General features: G+C 36.8%; 1 protein-coding gene across 6 annotated transcripts in view; it reads left to right on the top strand.

The window, feature by feature from the left end:
* Positions 1-2,875: 2,875 nt before the first annotated feature.
* HBS1L (HBS1 like translational GTPase) overlaps positions 2,876-23,738 on the top strand; it is an 87,483-nt gene continuing 66,620 nt past the window's right edge. Inside the window, exons 1-5 of one of the 6 annotated variants that reach the window (XM_072720444.1) lie at positions 3,530-3,751; positions 7,798-7,863; positions 16,036-16,164; positions 16,881-17,075; positions 18,351-18,569. In XM_072720444.1, coding sequence (XP_072576545.1) covers positions 3,709-3,751; positions 7,798-7,863; positions 16,036-16,164; positions 16,881-17,075; positions 18,351-18,569 — 652 coding nt within the window. In that variant the 5' untranslated portion in view covers positions 3,530-3,708. The other 5 variants (XM_072720478.1, XM_025997868.2, XM_072720470.1 and 2 more) reach the window with 5 other exon arrangements.

Raw genomic sequence — 23,738 nt, forward strand, 5'->3', positions numbered from 1 at the left:
ATGGTGGGAACATATAATGTTACAACCACTTGAGAAAACAGTTTGGCAGTTTCTTAAAAAGCTAGAGATAACCCGTCATATCAGCCAGCCATTCTACTCCGAGGTATTTATCTAGGAGAAACCAGTTTTTGTCCATACAAAGAGTTGTACATGGATAATATTAGTAGCCCTATTCATAGTAGCCAAAATTGACAATGACCCAAATAGCTATCAGTAGGTGAGTGGAAAAACAAATTGTCTACCTAGACAATGGAATTCCCCTTTGCAATAAAAAGGACTGAACTATTGATTAAAGCACTTATCCTGATGAATCTCAATATTACTATGCTGAGTGACCTATAAAAGACCTATAAAAAAAGAATACATACTATGTGATCTCCTCTGTATAAAATGTTAGAAACTACAAACTAATAATGACATAGAGGTGATCTGTTGCTGCAGGACCAAGGTGAGGAGGCAGAGAGTGGCAGGGGAGAGGTTATAAAGGTATTGAGGAAACTTTTGGGAATCTGGACATGTTCATTATCTTGTTTGGATAATGGGTTTATTGGTAAATACATATGTCAAAATGTATCAAATTGTATACTTATGTGTAGTTTATTGTTTGTCAAGGATTCCTCAATAAAGGTGTTAAAAGCTTTTCAGTAATGTATTTATGCTACTTTCATTTATAACTTTTTTACGAGTTGATATAAAAATGAATTGTTTGTATAGTTATTTATGGCATTTGTTAAATATACCAAGAGATTGTATCATTTTTAAGAAATTATTTTGAGTGTAGTTGACATACTAGAATTGCATTAGTTTCAAGTGTACAACACAATGATTCAACTTGTATACATTATCCTGTGCTCCCAATAACTGTAGCTACCATTTGTCACCATACAATGCTATTACAATCTAACTATATTCCCTATGCTGTATCATTTATTTTTGTGACCTTTCCATCCATAATTGGAAGCCTGGATGTTCCATTCCGTTTCACCCACTTGCCCATCCTCCATTCCCCTCTGGCACCTATCAGATTGTTCTCCCTATTTACAGGTCTGATTCTGCTTTTTGTTTATTACATTTGCTTTGTTGTTTTTTTTAAGATTCCATATATGAGTGAAATCATGTGGGTATTTGTCTTTCTTAGAGTCTCTATTTTTTTAATTCATTAGTTCATTCAGCAAACATTCAAAGTGCTGCAGGAACAAAAAGCTTTCAAATTAGTTGGGTAGAGAACTAGCGTTTATTGAGTATTGAAGGAGTTCAGAGTCTTTCACCCCCAAAATATGCCACTTTGGCATACTGATTATTTTGAACTGAAGGAACTTCAGAAATAGCAGACCTATTCTTTTTTATCTAAAACAGGCCATAAAATTTCCCGTGAGAATTGATACTGTACAAACTTACTGAATTGACACTGAAATGGATCTGTACAAACTTACTGAAATAGCCTTTATCTTCCACTTGTTATATATCCCCTTGTCCCTACATTTCCTAGTTACTTCCCCACAATTTACTACCCATTGCTCATACCCCATTATCAATTCTTGACAAGTTGATTCTTTGCTTAAAAGGTATAAAAGCTTCCTGTTCTGGTCACATCTTCTGATCTTCATTCTCTTGGGAAAGCTCCCATGTATATGTAAAAATTTGAACTTGTACACTTATCTCCTGTTAATCTCTTTTATGCCAGCTTAACTCTTAGAGTTAGAGACCCAAAGAAGGTAGGGAATTTTTCTTTTCTTACAGAATTTATTACGTAACAACTACTGTTTTTACATCCCTCACTTCATTTATTTTTCACAAAACAGAAGACATATTTATATACCCATTTTACAGATAAATTGAGCCCAAAGAAGTTAACAGAAAGTGTCAGAACTGGCACTGAAATCCAGGTTTGTCTGACTCCAAAGTTATGGTGCTTTCCATCAAACCACAATATAAAAATCACAAGTAAAGTGTTCTGGGAGCAGAGAATAAAATCCCTAACTTTCTGAGAAAGTCAGTGAAGGCTCTGCTACTGAGATGCAGTCATGGCTCTAAAAAATATTTAGTATGTTAAAAAAGGTGTATTGTTGATGAACCAGAGGCAAATTCTGCCTCAGGCAGAAGCAGTATTTTCTTCTTCATTGCTTTGTAGTATCGTTTATGTGGTCAATTTATAACTCATCCACCTCATGCCTCAGTGAGTTACACTGAAGCTTGTATTTGACAATTACAGTGGGCTGGAAGCTGCCATTTGTAGTTTGATAATGCCTAATATTTTAAAGCATCCTCTTAAAAGGATAATTTATTATTTACCACTCTGCGAGTTAGATACTATTACTATCTCCGTTTTACAAAGAAACAGGCTACAACATAAAAATTATCTAAGAGTGTAAAATAAAGAAAACCGTTGAGCTATATAAAATTAGCAACTATTTTTGTGTGTAATTTTGTCTTGGAACTACATTAAACATCAGTAATAGTCAAGAACAATCAAATGTTCTTAGGCAGACACAGTCAAATGCATGTGTAAATTATATTTCAAGTCATTTACAAATATGAACTGCATTTGCATCATTATCTTTTTATTATGTATAACAAATTTGGGTAAGCTTTCAATTCATTTCTAGAATTTGATGTAAAGTATCACCATTTCGAAAACACAGGCTAAAACTGAAATGTAATTTGTTCAGTATAATAATGATGCTGGTTTTCAACATGGCATCATTCACTTCGTATTTTTTCCCCACTTGTGTTCTAAGAAATGAGGGTAGCTAAAGCCAGTACTATGTCTTAAAAAAAGCTGTATTTAATACTGTAAGCATGTTACGCATGCTCCGATGTTCCACGAATGAATGTTCAGTGAATACGCATAGAATTTTTTTTAAAAAAGATTTTATTTATTTGACATAGCGAGCACAAGCAGCAGGAATAGCAGAAGGAGAGGGAGCAGGGAGCCCAACGTGGGCTCCCCCCCAGGACACCAGGATTATAACCCGAGCCCAAGGCAGAGGCTTGACCGACCGGGCCGCTCGGGCGCCCCTTGGTGCTGCTGCTGCTGCTCGTCTGTATCCCCAGGGGCAGGAGCTGTTCGCTAGACCCGGCAACGCAGGACGGAGCAGAGACGTGAAAGCGCAGTGATCTTTTGCAGCCAGGTTCTCCGTTAACCATACATACCCGTGGAACGGGCTTTCCCGTCTCCCCCCAAATCTAGGACTAATTAACTCTTAAACCAAATCTGTGCACGTTTGTGAACGCCTGTTATGTGCCCGCCTCAAAGATGAAAGTTACAGAAGTTTCCTGCTTCTACGGAGCGCACAGGCCGCTTCACTGTCAGAAACCAGATTCTGGAAATAACCTGGGACGCTGACGTAGGCCAAGGGCTCCTGGCTCCAAGCCTTTGCTCTAAATCGACAAACAGGAGACGCTGGGATCCCGCCCCTTTTAACCTTCTGTCAATCAACCTATCTGCGGGCAGGCCCTCGTCCAAAGACGGTCTCCGTGCGCATGTGTGCGCATGTGTGCGCATGCGCCCCGGGGAGGCGAGCCCCGCCCCCAGGGAGCCGCCGTGCAGTGCGCAGAGAAGACGTCGCGCGTGCGCAGGCGCTCAGCGCAGAGGCCTGCCGGAAGCCAAGATGGCGCGCGTGTGTTGTCCGGGTCGCAGTCGGCGCGGTCTCCGTACTTAAGCCGTGTGTTTTGTGAGGAGCTGTGGCGAACGCCCTCTCCGCCGCCATGGCCCGGCATCGGAATGTCCGAGGCTATAACTACGATGAAGGTAAGTGGCAGGGTCATGCCGGGACGTCATTTTCGCGGTTCCAGCTGGGACTCCCGCCCGGTGGCTTGCGCTTGGATCTGTGAGTTTCTGGTGAGTGGTGCCAGGCTGGAGTTCAGAGGAGGCTCGGTTGGAGAAAACAACAGGACATCCGAGTGCCAGCGGATGGCACTGTTTTAAGTCGTGATTTCTGCCCTCTGGTATTGATTTTATTCATTTAGGGCGGGGAGGTACCTCGTCGTATGGGAAAGACATTTAGGAAGGTTGGGATCTCTTGGTATTTATGCACCTAAGCGTTATCATCTCCCCTCCTGTTGCCTCCTCCCAGGTCGGGTGGACAATTGCCTACTTGCAGGTAGTCTCTTCCCACCCCGCTTCCAAAAGTGCCCGTGAAACGATGCTTATTTGTAAAAGACGGATTGACTTCATGCTTACCTTCAGCTCTTGGCTGTAACTTAGACATACATGGTAAATCGTTTGTGTTTGTTCGCGCATACTTAGTGCAGAACCTGACCTGAGCTGAGAACTTATTTTCAGTGAATTTCAAGTTAAATTGGAGACTTAGGAGACGATAAGAAAGATAGGTATTAGAAAGGTCAAGTGAATAAGTGGATTAGCTGATCTTGAGGTGTATGTACTCAGTTCTTGGTTGATAATGCTCAATTAAAATGTATTTTGGAGTGGAGGGGAAAAAAAGCAGTACCAGAAGCAAGGGGGCTCCGGAACATCTTGATTTTTAAAAAATGAAGTAAAAAATGTACATATGAATGTTCTCTAGGAGTTAGAATTAGTTTAGGAGAAGTGCATCATCTCTATGCAATAGGTAATTGGCATCACCAAGTATCATGCAAACTAAAATTATAAACAACAAATGAAGGAGTGCAAAAAGGGAGTAAAGACCTATTGCTTTTTAAAGTGCAGATCGTGTAAGTGTGTTTAATATGTTGGTGGTTGTTATTGGCACTGCCAGACGATTATTCTAGAGCATCAGTATACCCCAACCTTGGCAGGGAGTGGCTAACAACCTGTGCTACATTTGGAGACTGTCATCTACTTGGCCTGGCACATTAGGTTCCTGTTGTTCACTTCACCTTGGTGGCCCTTTTAAGTGTTGCAGTGTGTGTAAGCATGTCTTGTGGATCACTGCTACCTGAGAGATGACTTTAGCCTGAAGGATATTTTTGAGGTTTTGATATAAAAAATATGAATAAGCCTAATTGCAACTTACTCATTTTTTTAAATCAGTACTTATAATTTCCTCAGCCTACATTAATTGGGGACTTAGAGTACTGCTCTAAGCTATGGGGACTGATACTGATAGTAAGATGTTTGAGGGAATCTAAAGGGAGAAATATACAAGTGACAGATGATTCCAGTATGACGTGCTACAGAAAGTACTCCCAAGGTGCAGTGGGAGTTATGTAAGTGAGCCTTATTCAGGGTGGGTTGGAGGAGTTTAGGCAGAATTTCTATGGGAAGGAAAGTCTTCCTAGAGGAGAGGTGCTTGGCCAGTGGGAGAGAGTGCTAAATATCTTACTGGGCAGCCCCAGTTCAGGTTGTCTTTTTTCATGTTTCTTTGGAACAATTGATGACATCATAAACGAGCTGTTCCTATAGCATGGGAGGTTCATTCCCATTTCCTGCTTATAGAAGTTCTGTTCATTTTAAGGATTCAGTTTCTTTTTTTTCTCAGTTGATATTTCCCCTTTCTATTATTTTCGAATAATAATTTGAAAATTCTCAAAAGTAATGTGATGTTATTAGAGAGATTATGTGCTTTAAACCTATTGGTTCCTCTTTTTAACTTTCACTTTGTTCTCTGTAATTTGGATAGTACTTTAGTACTTTACATGACTGTCTTTAGCTAATACTAAATTAGCTTCTAATTTAAAAGTATGACTTAGTCCATACTTCATTGTTATTTTTACTCTATTGTTCATTTCCTCCAGTAGCTGGTACAATGCTTTATGTGCAGTAAATACTATGGAATTTTGTTGAGGAAAAGAGCCTCTTTACAAAGATATTAGGAATGAATTCTCTTCATCTTTTTATACTGTAGTACTGTCAGGGTCAATTTCAGTTGAAAAGCTGACTTAGTAAAAATGTTTCTTGTCATATGAATATCTAAAAATAATATTTTGTAAATGGCTCCCCATTTATTTGCTAATATATTGTTTACTTGGGATTGTGATCCGATAATTTATTGATTCATACATTTTTTTTTTGTAAAAGATTTATTTATTTATGATCGAGAGAGAGAGAGAGAGAGGCAGAGACTCAGGAGGAGGGAGAAGCAGGCTCCATGCACCGGGAGCCCGACGTGGGATTCGATCCCGGGTCTCCAGGATCGCACCCCGGGCCAAAGGCAGGCGCCAAACCGCTGAGCCACCCAGGGATCCCCGATTCATACATGTTTTTATCCAGTAGTAAAATTTATCTAATTTCTCTTTGCCATAAATATTTGGTCTCAGCCCTTGCACATGCTGTTCCTGCTATATGAATACCCTCAGAAACTATCCTTTGGAATTTGTTTAACTACTATATTCCAGAGAATCTTTCCCTAGCCACCCCACTCCCTGTTCTATTTTTGATGTTCATATGTGTAATCCCAAATCACTGTTTCTCATGTCTCAAATACTTGTCATATAATTTTGTAATTGCTTGCATTCGTGTCTATGTTTCCTGTTAGATTTTAGATTCATAGAAATCTTGGAATGCACCTGTCATTCAGTGTTGTCCCTCAGATACATCTAGTAATCCCTGGCATAATCTATTTATCAAATGAATAGATACATTTATGTAAATATATTTATCTTTCTTGTGCATTTTCATTTTAAATGGTCTCATTAATTTATACTACAATGAGAACTAATTTGGTTCCAGTCATGGCTGGTAGTTGGCTAAGACAGAGCCTTTCCCTGAAGGACCTTATAGTCTCATGGAATGAAGCAGATATAGTGCTTCGAAGACAATCAATTGGAGAAGTGTGCTAGAGAGTAAAAGTGGCAGCGGGGCTTGTCTCTTTACCAGAGTGGTCAGGGAAGACGTATGCAAATAGATGACTTAGAGTTGGAACCTTAATGAGGAAAATAAAAACAGCCTTAGGAAAATATGGGCAAACTACATATTCCAGTCAGTAGGAAAAAAGTCCAGCTAGCATGATCAGAGAGCGTAAGAGAATTTAGGATAAGATGTTTTCTTTTCTTTTTTTTTAAATTTATTCATGGGGATCCCTGGGTGGCGCAGCGGTTTGGCTCCTGCCTTTGGCCCAGGGCGCGATCCTGGAGACCCGGGATCGAATCCCACGTCGGGCTCCCGGTGCGTGGAGCCTAATTCTCCCTCTGCCTATGTCTCTGCCTCTCTCTCTCTCTATTTCTCTCTCTCTCTCTCTCGTGTGACTATCATAAAAAAAAAAATTATTCATGAGAGACACAGAGGCAGAGACATAGGCAGAGAGAGAAGCAGGCTCCTTATGGGAGCCTGATTCAGGACTCCATCCCAGGACCTCAGGATCACGACCTGAGCAAAGACAGACGCTCATCCACTGAGCCACCCAGGTGCCCCGATAAGATGGTTTTTGTAGAAATTAACTAGTTCAACATGAAGAAAAACTTTTCATGATCTGATCGTATATCCTGTACTAGTCCGTTGTATGGGAAATAAATGCTTTGGTCACAGAAGGCACTTGATGAAAAAAATGAATGGAAGACATATTTCAGATTTTAATACTGGAGAGAGGATTCAAGTTTGTGGTCTTTGGACTATCCTTTTTTGATCACATGCAATAAAAACTTGGAACAATTTTAATAAAACCCAACTAGCTTAAAAACTGAAGAACTACATATGCCTTGATGAATATAGAAAGTCAGTAAGTACCTACTTTGTGGGTAAAGTTTTTAGAATTTTTTGGAAAAGTAGACATTCCAAGTTTCCTTTAATTTTGAGGTACAATTTAATTTAGTTTGGAGAGAAGTTAGATGCTTTCTTGTTAATAGCTAAGAATATAAAAAGAACTTGTGAAGAATTTATCTCTTGTGTTTTTATTTTAGATTTTGAAGATGATGATCTCTATGGCCAGTCTGTCGAGGATGATTATTGTATTTCGCCATCAACAGGTGACTTCTAAAAAATACTTTGATTTCCATTATTTGGATGTTAAAAAATGTTAAGTATTATTGTCATTCTAGGATTAGTTCCATATAGTCTTATGTGTTACATAAGACTATAATACTATGTAACACTTAAAAAGATATTGTTTTTAACTCTTAAAGGTATATAAAATCATTTCTTTATCCATGAATAGAATTATAAAGTTTTGATTTCATAATTTAGCTTAAAACAATTTGAAGAAATCTTTGAAAACTATGTTTTTTCCAATATTCTTTGTAATGTTTTTTCCAGTATTCTTTGTGACATGCAGTTAATCTAAATTGTACCGAAATGGTAATTTAGTCAATAACAAAATCTAGGACTTCTGAAGGCCAGTAGCAATTAATGTTATATACTCAGGAAATCTCTTGAATTTTGGAAACATTGAGATGTTATGCATAGACTTCCCTTCATACAGTACTTCAGTTTATCTACCATTAAACAGCTTGTTAAATGAATCAAATATGTGTGGTTCAGTTCTCTGGAGCCAGAGTGATTTTAGAGTTCACATTCCTATAGGATTCTGCACCAGAGCCGCATCTCCTGTCTTACCTGCAGAAAGAGTTCTTCTTTGCCACCATATAAAGAAAACATGAACATTCGTATCTTCTTTTCAGCATAGAGTGTTTGACCAGACCATTTCTATAATTTTCCTAATAATATATTTGTCTTCAAACTTCAGCCTACTCTAGAAATAGTTGCTTAAAATGCCCTGCTGGATTTTACTATGCCACGAAGGGGTAAAATTAAATTCAGTTAGGTATAATAGAAATATAATTCACAAAACTCATTTTCTCCAAGTTTACAGGCTTAATATAATTAACATTTGTATTGAAATCCACCTTGTCTTTAGTACTATATTGTTTATGGAGCTGTCCTATAGACCTGTGCCTGCTTTAATCTCACTTTTAGTCTCTGAAGACCAAATATGTCCCTTCTGACTTTACAGAATTCCCTTTAGTATATGTGCTCCCGAAGCGAGCACAAATTCCTTTTTCTTTATACAGCATAGGTGTTCCACAAGTTGTCTTAGCACCTCTTCTGTTCCTGCCATTGCTTATCCTGTGACTTGTTCCTCTGAAATGCATCTAGCTCTTCATTGGTAGTCTCATCATTTAGCCGTAGTAATCAAGGCCTTTCCTTTCTTGCTCTAGTGTTACACTGTTACCAGTCAGGATCCTGTTAGGAGATAGAAATTGCACCGGTTATCAAGGAGGTGGTAACTTCAGGAAGCATACCTAGTTCTAGAGGAGCATATGGGTGAGGTTAGACCCTTGGAGGACTGGGACTTAAACCTGTGATAAGACGGTTATGCTTTGCCTCTGAAGTTCAGAAGAGGGACCGGTGAATGGGGACTCAGACTTCTGAGGACGGGGACACTGCATGGCTGGTACTGGTATTGGTGAAAGGACCCCGTGAAGCTGGGATTCAGCCTTTTGAAGAGGGAATACTAGCTGATTGGCTGGTCATGGTGTCTGAAGGATGTGGCTAGGGACACATGGAAGCTGGTTCTGGGAGTTTTGGACAAGCTCCTCATTGGTACTAATTGCTGTTCTTGCAGCGTGCAGTATTGCAGGGTCAAAGGGGGCTACTCAAGAAGCAAATAGGAAAGGAGCATGTGCCTTCCTCTCCTGCCCTCCCCCCCCCAAGATTTTATGTATTTATTTGTGAGAAACATAGAGAGAGAGGCAGAGACATAGGAAGAGGAAGGAGAAGCAGGCTCTAGGTAGAGAGCCTGATGCAGGACCCTATCCAGGGACTCTGGGATCACACCCTGAGCCAAAGGCAGATGCTCAACCACTGAGACACCCAGGCGTCCCCCTCCCCTGGCCTTCTGGTCTCCTTTTAGCATCTCCCCATTGGCTGATCCTAAAAGGGAGCCAGCTGTCGAAGAAATGAATTTCCTAGAGACTACAACCCCAGCATCACAAGACAGAATAAAGAAGGCTGGGTTTGAACATGAGAGATGGCTTAATAAGCATTCCTTATGTAGGGGTTCAAGGCCACATTTTGTAGGGATGAAGAATAAAAGAAATTTCATTTTTTCTAAGGAACCTCCCAGACACTTGCCATTTGCAGTTGTTAAAACAAAAACAAACAACTTCGTGGGTTAACCCTTTTGGGCTCTTGTAATAATCCTGTCACAGTTGACTAGATGATAAAGTGATAGCTGGTAGCATTAACTTCATCACTCATATTGTAAGCTTCAGTAAAAAGCGTGGTATGTTCATGAAATTAGATAATGTGGGTGTGATAATTAGATTGGAGTTAAAAAAAAATCTCTTCTACATAGTAGAGACTGGATTGAAGGTGGTACACGAGTGAATATACATAGATTAGTTTGGAGATTATTATACTAATCTAGAGACGGGGATATTTGAGGACAGTGTTCTCAAAATGTGGCCCATATACCATTAACGTCCCTTCAGAATTTATTAGCAAAATAATTCTTGGCCCTGTTCCAGAGTTAGAAACTTGGAGTGGGGCACAGCTTCTGTTTTAACAAGCCCTCTATGGTATGTTGATGATTGCTTTGAGAATCATTTGTTTAGGACAAAGGTGGTAGCATTAGATTTGGAGATAGATTAGAGAGATAATTATAGGAGTTGAGGTCTACAGGATTTGGAAGTTGTTTGAATCTGGCTTGCACAAGGGTGGGAACCTTTTCAGAGGGAGAGACTACTGAAAGACATCTTAATCTTGCAGCTCAGCACATTGATTTATCTAGGCTTATCTGGATAAATCATGCTCATTAATCTTGGGTTAGGAATCGATGGTACACCAGGTCAGACATTCTATGGGTGATTTTCTGAGATTTACATTCATGGCCTCCCTTTCTTGAGCTCAGAGTTTATCCTTGTGTCTGTCATAGCTCTTCATGTGTGTCTTGTGGGTGGCTCATATTCAGTACAGTTTTATTCTTTGTACACTCCAAGAAATCGATGACATTATTGAAGTAGGAGATAAATGGTTAAATGGTTTTGAGTTTTTTCTGTGACAAACTGTATTTTTAACGAAAACACGTGGTTTTGGATTTTTAAGTTTTCAAAGCATGTATAAAATAGTGATATTAGATCAGAAATGTTTCCTCTTTAGTGGTATAGTTTCCAAGTGATTTTCAGTAAAAAATGAATAGTTTTAGAACAATCTTCTCTGTTCTTTTTTTTTTTTAAGATTTATTTTTATTTATTTATGAGAAAGAGAGAGAGAGGCAGAGACACAGGCAGAGGGAGAAACAGGCTCCATGCCGGGAGCCCGGGACTCCAGGATCGCGCCCTGGGCCAAAGGCAGGCGCGAAACCGCTGAGCCACCCAGGGATCCCCTCTCTCTGTTCTTAAAGAAACAGCCAAAGTCATTGAAAAGATCATATTCATGGTCCTAATGAATTCTGATAATTGAGTGATTTTATCAGTGTATTAATTTTTTCTAAAATTCATCAGCACATATATTTTTTTGAACTCTGCTAAGCACAGTTTTTGTGATGGAAAGGTGATTTCTAAATGTTACTTTTTTCCCTTTGGAAAAATTGACTTTGATATTGAATATTGAACATATGTCAAAGAATTGGGGATGGCAAAAAGAACACATATATTACTTTATTTGGACAGATACGGGTTTTGTTTTGCCTACTATAATTAGAAGTGTTGAAAGATAAATTGAGGCATATTAAAATTTTTAATTTATTTGAATTCAAATGTTAGTTTGAGTCAGGCGGCTCCAAACTGGAAGTGGTTAGGAGTGTTCCACTGGAATGGAGCTGGGGCAAGATGTTTTTTTTTTTTTTAATATTTTATTTATTCATGAGAGACACAGAGAAAGAGGCAGACACATAGGAGAAGCAGGCTCCTCTCAGGAGCCTGATGTGGGACTTAATGGGACTCTGGGACCATGCCCTGAGTCCAAGGCAGAAGCTCAACCACTGAGCCACCCAGGTGCCCCTGGGATAAGGTTTTTATAGAAACGACAGGAAACAGGACAGCCCCGGGGGCTCAGCGGCTTAGCGCTGCCTTTAGCTGGGGGCATGATCCTGGAGACCCGGGATCAAGTCCCACGTCAGGCTCCCTGCATGAAGCCTGCTTCTCCCTTTGCCTCTCTCTCTCTCTCTCTCTCTCTCTGTCTCTAATAAATAAATAAAATCTTAAAAAAAAGGAAATAAAGCAGAGAAGTTATTTGATTGGTTCTAGTTTAAGGGTTGCATTATTTAGGAAAGCCTAGTTGGCTTTTTTTGATTGTTCTTAATCCTGAGGCATTTACAGGAATTGACTCTGGCCTCATTTTCCTTTTTTTTTGGCCTCATTTTCCATTTGTTATCAAGGCATTGGAGGCACCTTGGTCAAAAGGCCTCCAATGATTACTTAAATGGTAGTGATCCTTATTCAGTTCATTCCAATTCAGAATTTTTATTGAGCATCAGTTAACGTGTAAGGAAAACCCTACTCTAATAAATTTATAAATTAGTATAAGGTAGCATGTTAAAAGTCCTCTTCAGATATGCCACAGCAGTATGGTGGGGGAATATATATATATTGAGTGGGGGAAGCCATAGTCCTGTATGAAGGAGTCTGGGAAGGTACTTTGGAAGAGGGGGGATTGGACTGGTAATCTGGGAGGAAGACTGGCATCCTGGACAGAGGAAGACAGTAGTGCTTGAGCAGTGGCCTTTATGTGAGGCTCATTTGAGAACACTCACACTATAATGCAGTTGCAGTAGGAATGAGGACTGGGAAAGGAAGGGGAAAGACTTGGGAGGTGGTTTTTAATTGTAGGTGTGTTTTTTCTGCTTGTTGGAGGAATGTGAGTCAAGGGGCAGTATTTTCCTAAGGAAGCTGATGACTGCACAGAGTGGACCACAGCAGGGACTTGGAGGGCAGTGTTTCTGGATCTTCACTGCTGATGTTGGTCAGCTGGGAGTCATTTAAAAATATAGATTCCCTGCCCCATTTCCAGTATCACTGAATCAGAACCTCCAGAGGAAGAAGCCCAGATAGCTGTGTCATTAATGAGTACCTCTTATGTGATTTTTATTTTAAGGTTTTTAGAAAACATTTGGGGCAGTTGTAGGACTTAGATTTTGAATTCTTTGAACTTTTATGTTTGTTAAAATGCCTTAAGTTTTAAAAGTCACCGTGGGTGTCCTGGTTTTTCAGAAAGCATTTCCATTAAAGTTTGTGAATTAATTTAGAAAAGAATAGCATTTTATATCTATCCTTTTTTCTTCGTTGCTTTTTTATTGCTCTTTTATTGTATTTGTTGCCTTTTTGGTTCTCATTTCACCTTCAAAGATTTGCACTGTTTTTCCCCCACTAGTAGTTACTTACCCTGGGGAATTTGTCTACCCTCCATCCTGACCCACTTCCCAGCAAATCCAGCCAACACTGCCTCTAAAATAGTGGCAGCAGTATAGGTTTCTGAGTTGGATTTGTGTGTGGATTGGTGGTAAGGAACCCCCATCCCCCCAGAAAAAAATAGCTCCTCTGAGGTTGAGCAGCAGCCTGAATAGTGACAACTTTCTTTTCCTTATCAATATATCCTAAGTGAAAATTGCTGAGAAATATTATCTGATTTTTTTTCCTCAAAAATTAATTTTTGATTTTTTCTTGGGGTTTTCCTCACAGGTGAAAGCTATGAGAGGAAGTTGAGGAAAGTATACTTGTTACTCTTAGGCTAAACTGAGTAGTTTATTTTAGCTAGGAAAAGAATTTGTAAATCAGGCACAAAGTGGCCCAGTTTACATTTTTTAGTACTATGTTTTAAGGTATCACAGAATGTAAGGGATATCGTTATTTTACGTACCACTTAAAGTAAATCTGTCAATCTAAGTATTACATAATGTTGAGGTGCCATTTGATTGTAAGACAAGTCCTCATTCTGGGATTTTAACATGAAAATAGTGGTAATCTTAGAGTCTATAAATAAGATGTCTCTTCTGTTTAGCCATGCTGACTTTATATAATAGTGTTATATTCTCCTTGAACTAGAGGGGGATATATAGGAAGATATATATACAATATAGTATGTGTATCCTTGAAAGACCTTATGGTCTTCAAAACTGTACACTGAAAATAACAACATCTGGGTAAAAAATAGGATCATGACAGATCACTCAACCTGTAAAGTATTAGCAAGAACAGTAATTATCTTAATAAAAATGCTTACACATTTAAGAAGATAGCTTAACTTCCTAATAAATATTCCAGTAAATATAGGACTTTAAAAAATATATTAAAAAGCTTAATGAGAAAGAGTTGAACTAACGAGTGATGTTGCAAAGGCAAAATGCTCACAGATATTGGAGTGGAAGGCACTAAGCATGCACAAAGCAAGACACACATCCTCCAACCTGAGCCAAGAGAGGAAGCATTGTGGATCTCTCGGGCAGTGCAGTACCATTATGGTAACAGTGTAATATTCTGTGGTGGGCGTTATTTTGTACCTGCTGCTATTAGGTGATGATGCCAAACATTGAAGTGTTGGGGGGAAAATATCATAAACCAAAGCAACTTGAATGTTGTTACACCCTCATTCTCTTTATCATTTAGTGTGAGTAGGTAAGTAAGCATGCCTGATAGCAGAATAGATTGAATTCTCTCGGCTGTTGTTGATCTCTCTTATTGGTTCTCCTTGCCAGAGATGTCTTCCGCTTCCTCAGGTTTTCTGATGCTTTTACCTCATCTTTTCATAACTGTGCCAATCTTCAGTGATTACTTAATCTGTGCTTCTGTGGCACTTGTACTACTTTTTTGGCTTTTATTTAAAAGAATTTATTTATTTATTTATTTATTTATTTATTTATTGTTTATTTATTTATTTGAGAAAGAGAGTGTGCGTGCACAAGCAGGGGGGAAGGGGAGAGGGAGAAGCAGGCTCCCTTCTCTCAGGCTCAATTCCAGGACCATGGGATCATGACCTGAGAGAAGGCAGATGCTTAACCAACTGAGCCACCCAGGCGCCCCTCATTTGGCTTTTAAAATACATCATTACATTTTTCTTCTTTGCCTTTCCTATGCATCTATCTCTAAGGCCATCATTGGTTTATTCTATGAATAGAGAAGCGCTTATGCTACAGCCTTCTGGGTGTTACATATAAACCATAGTATTATCTAATATCTGTATGTGCATTATTTATATGCAGTAGCTATAAACCTTGAATTGTAATTGGTTTCCCTTTCTTTCATAGATTATGCCTTAAAAACATGAACAGAAGTTAAATATGTGAACAGTAAACAGTAGACTTGAGTGCTATTCATGCTCTCTTCTAGAAAGCTACATAATATAAAATCCCTAGTAACAACTTGCCTGTAGAATACTGTAATAAAATTTCAATCTTTCTTGTTCTTTAATTTTCTTTCTCCACAGTTGAGCACAATCTCTAGGAATTGAGTGCATTTAGCGTCCAGCTGAGGTGAAAGAGTCACACTTTGGGCGTGGTGTCCATTTTCTCCTTTGCTTGCTTGTATTTTGTTTATGATATTCAGGCATATATTGGCACTTCAATATTTTGTCTGTCCTCCTTTTAATGAAATATACAATACCAGATATATATTGGGTGATGACACTCAGTGCTATAGATTGGCACAGACTGATCTCTGAAAGTCAAAGTTAGGTATGTGACACTAGCATACAGTGTAGACAGTGTTTAAAAGTAGGAGTTGTTCAAAAGTTAAGGCCTGTGATTTTGGTCAACTGTTGGGTTCAGATAAAATTAGCAGTTCTTGGAAAATGAAAATTAAATTGTTTTTAGTATTTTCTTAATTTATGCAAATAAGAATGTTTGGTTTGTGGTTTGAAATATTTGTTCCAAAGAAGAGAACATTTTGTGTGAAGATGGAGTAATAGGCAGGGATGAGGAGTTGGAAACACAATGTTTGAAAACTGGAGATTTTGAAGATAGGAAGAACGAAGGATGATGATAGCAAGAGGCCAGTTGAGCAGTTGCTAAGGACATCTGGGCAGGATTTAGGGTTTGGTATGTTTTGTCTTCGTTTGTTTTTGTTTTTATCCATTTATAGAATGTAGGTAAATAGCCATAGGTGGTAGGTCAGAATATTTAATTTTTATTTTAATTTTTATGGGGAAAAAAAGAAAACTTAATGGGAAGTGGCTGTGCTACAGCATTCTTCCATCATTTTCTCTTCTAGCTGCTCAGTTTATTTACTCTCAGCGCGACAAACCTTCCCTTGTTGAGCCTGTAGAAGAATACGATTACGAAGGCCTGAAAGAGTCCTCCAGTTCTCTTTTGAACCATCAGCTGAGTGGAATTGATCAAGGTATAGTAAAAAGTAGTTTATCTGTACTTCATGTCAGAAATGATTGATAATTAATATACTAGAATTTACCAGATTTATTGTAATTGTTCATAGTAGTGATTGTGGGTAGGAATGGTACAAATGTCTCTTGTATACTCAAGGGAAATTTACATTTTATTTTATTTCATTTATTTATTTTTAAAGATTTGTTTTTTCATGAGAGACAGGGAGAGAGAGAGAGAGAGAGAGAGAGAGAGAGGCAGAGGGAAAAGCAGGCTCCCTATGAGGAGTCTGATGTGGGACTTGATCCCAGGACTCCGGGACCATGCCCTGAGCCAAAGGCAGATGCTCAACCACTGAGCCACGCGGGCATCCCAGATATTTACATTTTATTAAGTATATTTTGTGTGTAGTGTATGGCTAATTGTATGGTTGAAAAATTGGTTGTGTGGCTATTATTTAGTAACTGGAATTTTTGACTGAGATCTTTATTTCATCTCCTTAGGAGAGAAACTTCAGTGATTTGTTTTCTCTCAGCAATATTCATTATTTCATGAGCTCTAATCGGGAAAGATAGGTATATTGTGGATAAAAATATCATTATAAATAATTTTTGCCAAGAAAAGAGGAAAGTTGAACATCCTAAATATAGTTTCAGATCTTTTGTTGTTGTTTTGAAGATTGAGGGTTCTTTCATGGCACTATTTAGTATGGCTTTTAATTATTTTCTGTTCTAGCTCGTCTTTATTCATGCCTTGATCACATGAGAGAGGTACTTGGAGATGCTGTGCCAGATGACACTTTGATTGATGCAGTTCTGAAGAACAAGTTTGATGTGCAGAAGGCTCTGGCAGTGGTTCTGGAACAAGAGACAATGCAGAATTGGAAGGTCAAGAGTGAGGGAGAAATATCTTCAGGGAAGATAGCAAAAGGTATGTTTTAGAACTTGTTCTCTTTTAGTTTTACAGTTAATGCTTTAAAAGAGGCTTTGATTTGATTTGGCTGTTTAGAAAAATGGGCAGAAAATTGTGCATGTTAAAATAATCCTGATTATCATCACTTGATTTTCCCATTTGTGAACTTTTAAGCTGAGTGCTGTGTTCTCTTCCTTTTGTGAAAGCTTGTTTTTTGATTATTTCTCTGCTCTTTTTGGTAACTTGCAGAATATAGGGGAAATAAAGTCAGATAAAAACAAGAGGACATTTATTGCTTCTTGTCAGTAGCTTAGGGAGCTTTTTGATTGTTGTTTTTTTTTGTTATTTTTTTACTCTAATGGGTTAGGAGATGGAAATTAATAGCCAGTTTATTACAAAAATGCCATTATATTTTCAGCATTTATAGTAAATGTATTAGTTTTATTTAAATATCATAAGTATCATAATTACACTACTTTTGCATTTCAAAGCCAAATCTTTAATTTTAAATTTATAGAATTTGGGGTTAAATTTCAAATTTAATTGACATAAGAAGGGAACTGAGGTATCTTTATAGTAATTGGTATGGTATCTGTCAGTAGGAGCATGGTTATTTATCAAATGGGTTATTTCCTGTAACCTGAGGACTGGATTTTTTTTACCACAACAAAGTTGTATGCAGTCTTTTACCATGAAATAAGGGTGGTGTTTTATTTTTCTATTTAAATTTTAAAAGTTTTGAAAAAAATATAAATAAGAGTTTTGGTGGGGAAGCACTTGTAACTGACCGTATGAAAATGAATCTATAATATTTTATCTTTACTAATAATAGTTTATCTCAGAAATTACAGAATATTATTTGTTTTTAATACATTAAAAATACAGGAGAAGATGAACTAGTTCTTTTTGTTGGTTTTTTAGACATTTTGAATTTGAGACAATCCTGACGATAATTTCAATATGTTAAAACCTTACATTATAAAATTTGTGAAAATTAGAATATTGACTGACTTGGTACTTATATTTGTATATATCAGTGAACAAAGTATGAAGGTCACTTTAAAAAAGCTAAGGTGGTAAAAGGAAGGTAAAATTCCTTTATTAATTGTTTTTTTTAGAGTGTTCACTTTTTATTAAGTAATGATCAAATATTTGATCACTTTATTCATGTTATAGTCAAAAGAAACATTTAGTAATTAAATGCCTCATTTCATGTTTCCTTTTGGTTGCTGTGACTGTCTTCTGCATATGTCAACCTATTCATCTGAAAATTAATGGCTTTTGTAAGGTAAGGAGTCTTATTATCTTCCTCTCAAGTCTCAGATGATCATGTTCAAAGCTCTTGTCCTCAATCCACAAACCACTTGGATTGTAGTAGCAAACCCTTTGATTTTTCTGGCTCATTGGCAAAATCTGGATTATATCATAATTCCTCAGTTGTACCAAGTCACTATTTACTCCATAAAAAAAAGAAACTTGACAGACCTAAAAGTGAAAAGAAACTAGAATCATGTAAGTTAACAAAAGAGCTGTCACTAGCTGACCTAATTGATGATATGCCAAGAGATTCTTGTAAAAGTCAACCATCAGTCAAATTATCGTCCACAGATGGCCTGGAAAGTCTATTTTCAAAGAATCTAGGTGCTAATATGTTAAGACCTCATGAATCTGAATATGTTTCCAAAGATGATTCTTCATTCAAAGAAATACCAGATTTAAAATCCTTATTGATAAAGAACATAACATCTAATAACTCTTTTTGTATTCAAAATAATTCCCTACCTGATTTGCAAAACATTCCAGTACAAAACAGCATAGGAAATTTAAATAATCCTTTGCTCTTAACTAGCTCATTGGAAAATATGGCTCATGATCATTTAAATGCTAGTGAAATGACTGAAGTTGGAAGTGTTTCTTCAGTTGAACAAAGTGCCAAAAATTACCTTTTAAAAAATGACAGTTTGCAGTTTTCCCAGTCTGAAAGTCCATCCCTAGCTGAACTGTTTCAGGAACACAAAGAAAATAATCCAAGCCAGTGCTTTACGTTATCTGATCTTTGTAGCCAGTCATCTGCTAGTTTTACAGATCTAAGTTTAGAATCCTTTCCCCTGTCGCAGCTAGGAAACCGATATCCATCATCAACTGGAATATCAGAATTAACAGGATCTCTGTCATCTCTGGCATTTTGTAAAGCTTCTCCTACAAGAGACCTTGAGGATTTGTCACTTTCTGATTTGATCGCAGAAACAATTGAAATAGACAACTCTCAGATTAAGAAGGATTCCTTTAATCTCACTTTATCTGAAATGAGGTCACCTGGAATAGATTCAAATATTGATCTTAGTGTCCTTATAAAAACCCCTAATTTTGGTCCAAAACATGCGGTAGACCAATCAGTTGCTCCAACATCAGGAACAAAAGTTTTAAGTTCAAAGTTAGGGAAAAATTTCAATTTTGCTAAGGATAACAAGAAAACCAATAAAGGCCCTTTGACTAGGAAACCACCTTTTTCTCTCTCTTGGACCAAGGCCCTTGCTGCTAGACCTTCAGCTTTTGCTTCAACACTGTGTCTTCGTTATCCAATGAAAAGCTGCAGACGACGCACCCTTGACCTATATAAGACTTTTCTTTATAGTAGACAAGTTCAAGACATAAAGGACAAAGAAATAGGTCCTCTTATAGCAATAACACCATTTGACTTCAAATCAGCATCTCCTGATGACATTGTAAAAGCTAGTCAAAAGAAAGCTTTCACTAGAGAATAGTAACAAAAGGAAAACTTGATCACTGTTGTAGAGCTTTTGTTTTAAATAATTTAAAATCTTTATAGGGTTACTTTATATTATGGGATTCAATTTGTGATTTTTATATTAAAATTGTCTTAAGTCAGTTGATAGCTTCAGTTGATATGTATTTTTGCACTGAATTTTTTTTTTTTACTGTATCTTTTAGTGATAATTGGCTTTATTTAAGTTGATAGCTTAAAATGGGTGTATGTTTACAGAGTGCGTATGGAAACTTGATATGAAATCAAACCTTTCAGATGTTTTTGTTTGAAGCATTCAACTTTATAAGTTTTTACAATGAGACATTTTCTTTTTAAAGTATTTTTGTGCTTTGCTCTTAAATGAAAATGCCACTTGGGATTATTATAGTTTAGTGATGAAGATTTCTCCTGTGATTTGTGGCATAGCATAGGTGAGATGTAATTCTATTTTAAAATATTAGTGATATCATTCCCATTCATTATTTTTCTGTAGGTGGGTACTTAAAAGTTTTCTAATAGAAAATTTTAAAATTCCTGACTTTTAAGAATACTGTGGAGATTGTTGAAATACACTTTTGATGATAATAAAATGAAACTCCTTTAGGGGGCCATGTACATACTGAAGTTGGATTAATACATAAATTATTTTTATACATTTTAAAAACCCTTTGTCCTAAATGCATACTTTAAAATAAATATATAGAAAGTCTTCTCAAGTATGGTTGCATGTTGTTTGAATAGATAGATTTATCGGATCTCTCACCCTTTTTTTTTACTGGAAATAATGAAATGTGGAGTTTTCCTCTTTGAAACTGATAGCTGTATGCGCTACATTGACAAAATTTCAGCAATGGTAGACCAAATAAGAGCTCTTCTGGTCATTTGAAACAAGTATGTAATTTATCCCTTAAAGCAGTGGTCCTCTACTAACAGAATCACTGGGGGAGTTTTTTCAAAACACAGATACTGTGGCTTCACTCTAGACATGATCAATCAGTCTCTGAGGGATGACATTTGGGATTGTGTATTTTTAAAATAGTCCCCAGGTGATTTTGGTGTGCTACTTTCACTTGAGAGCCACTGCTCTAGGGCAAGGAATGAGTAGAATGAGAGGAATTACTAATGCTAACAATGTGAATTTATACTTCATAGTTTCTAGTAATCAGGAATACTAAGGAAAACTGCCCATTAGGAATGATAGTCTTTTGCATAAGAGGATGCTGATACTGTATTATTAGTGTTCCTTTTTATTATTATTATTATTAGTATTTCTTGCAGGAAAAAAATAGTATCTAAAATGTTACTTCTTAATGAAATTCAAATAGCTGACCTTTTCCCAATAAGGTAGTATTTTTCTCTGACAGCTACTTCTCTATGCTTTTGATAATTTTTTTGTTTTGTTTTGTATTTCTCGTTTCAGTTTATTCTCAGAATGACATTCCAATATTTTTAGCTGTGTTTGATTTTTTTATATCCAGTGTTTTGGTGGGAACACTTAAGCTAGAATTAATGTCGTTGTTCTTGACCAAACGCTTTTTTTGTGATGTCTTCAGGTTTTGTTTTTAATTGCGTGCTTCAATGCACAGTGTACTGATGCTTAGGAGATCATACAAATCATGTTATATTTTATGGTCAGTTTTAGAATTTGAATTAGTATATGACTCTTCAACTGGATTTATTTATGGGCAGTCTCCAACTTAGAAGTGAATTGTATTCTATGAGTTTGTTTGGAACTGACAATAATTGCAGATAGATGAAATGTTACGCAAGTGATCTGCTTGCACATGAATCCACAAATACATATTTAACCCATACTGAAGTTGAACAGTGGTACTATTATTTTTTACCTTTTATAACAGATTTTCAAGTGGAAATAGAATACTTTTAAGCCATATAGTAGATCTTGTAGAGTGAACTAGGTCTCCTTTTGTTGACTTATTAGGATTATAACTACCACTTATAAGATTATTTCTTTAGGAGGAAAATCTGTATTGCAGAATGATAGGGAAGGCAATAATTTTTAAATAGGAAAGAGGGAACTCTTTCCCTTGTCATGGCTACTAGTCTGTCAGGTACATACATGATATGGCCTTGTTGACTAATGAAGTGTCACAGTCTCTTAGATTCAGAGAGTGGAACCAAGAAGGCTGCTTGCCCCTCCCACCTTTGGCCTTTGACCGTTGATAAAGAGACCAGTGCCTGTTATGGATATACTGCCAATGATGATTGTTTGCACTAAGTGCATATTCTGCATTGACTACTAGTTTTTGATTGACTTTTGTGTGTCTTGGTAGCTAAGGTATGCTAAGAGTTTTGGCTTATTTTCTAATTCCAGTATCAGTTTTGTGATGCAAGGCCATGTTTATTTGCATTATGATCAGGTACATTAATATTTTTCTTTAGGAATATAAATGATATTATAATAATATTCTAAGTGATACAAAGTACAAGACATTTAAAATTACTATTTTTGCTCACTTTTTTTTTGGTCTTTAAGTGATCTAATGTCCACGGATGTTTTGTCCTTTTGTATTCTAAAGTCTTTGGTTGTCTCCTTAGGTTATAGTTCTTCCTTCCATTAATTGCTCAGAACTAGGGTACATGACCCTTTGCTTAACTTTTCTTTCTTTTTTTGTTTTACCTTTTTCCTACTTCCAGTTTAATAACTAGCATTCTAACCTCTTTTCCTCCTTTTGGCTTTGAATCCTTCTTTCTTGAACTTTTCTTTGACCCTTTTTCCTTCTCATATAAGTAGTAATAAATATTCCCAGTGTGTTACATGTCATGGTTAGTATTCAATGGCAGGTCATGCAACTGATTGTCACACCAGAGGTAAAACTAGTACAGTGCTTTTCTTTGTATGTAAAAGGAAGCACGTTAAGATAAACACAGTTAAGAGAAAAGTAATGGGTTCTTACACAATTATTTACCTTTTAAGTTGACCCAAAATTTATATATGGACCAGTACAAATAAACAAGTACACAGTTATACACTGAGGAAGAACTATGTATCAGTAAGTGTTTTGTGTTCCTATAAGTATATATTTGGTTATAGAGTCATTCTTGTAGTAACCTAAAATTGTTTTTTGTTACCTATATAAACAAAGAGAATGTTGACCAGATAGGGAATAGTTGATAGTATTCCTTACAAGTTTTCTTGTAGGCTTAGTATATGCAGCTGTACATTGTATTTTTAATTTTTAGGATGTAAAATACTTGTCATTTTGAGTGTGTATATACATTTTTGTAAAAGCTACATTGAAATAAATTATAATTCTGAGATTCTCTTAAACCAAATAAGAAAACGTCACAGTTTATCCATAGGGATTTTTTTTTAGATAAACTTGATCCTTCAGGACCGAATTTTAATAATTTATACTGAAGGTACCTGTTTTTTATGTTTCTGTAAACAAATTAGAAAAAAAAAAAAGAACTATCTAGCTGTAAAGAATTTCTTCTAAGATATTTGTCACTCAGAATTCTGGCTTTCCAAAAGACAAAATTTTATATATGTTTACCATGGAGGACTTAACATACCCTGCTCATGGGGGGACCATTTTAAACAGCAAAATTAACAACTAAAATCAGCGTGAAAAATGTGACACTAACTAGATCATGAAAAGGGTAATTGTTTATGGTGTGAGAGCTGAAACACAAAGGCAGAATATCACCTTTTGACCTCAGGGCAGAATGCATGTTGGGGGACTCAAATTTTTTGCTTCTCTGCACTTGTCTGGGAATGATTGCAAATGCAATCATGCAAATTTACTACATGCAAATTGCAAATGTAAGGATTTTGGGGTTACTAATAAATTTTAATGAATAAGTGAATTTGCATATATGGAAACCATGAGTAATAAGGATGGATTATACATTTTTTGACCCACTGTTCTCCATCCTTCTTGATACTTTAC

The sequence above is a fragment of the Vulpes vulpes genome, chromosome 1 (assembly GCF_048418805.1).
Source record: "Vulpes vulpes isolate BD-2025 chromosome 1, VulVul3, whole genome shotgun sequence".
NCBI lineage: Eukaryota > Metazoa > Chordata > Mammalia > Carnivora > Canidae > Vulpes > Vulpes vulpes.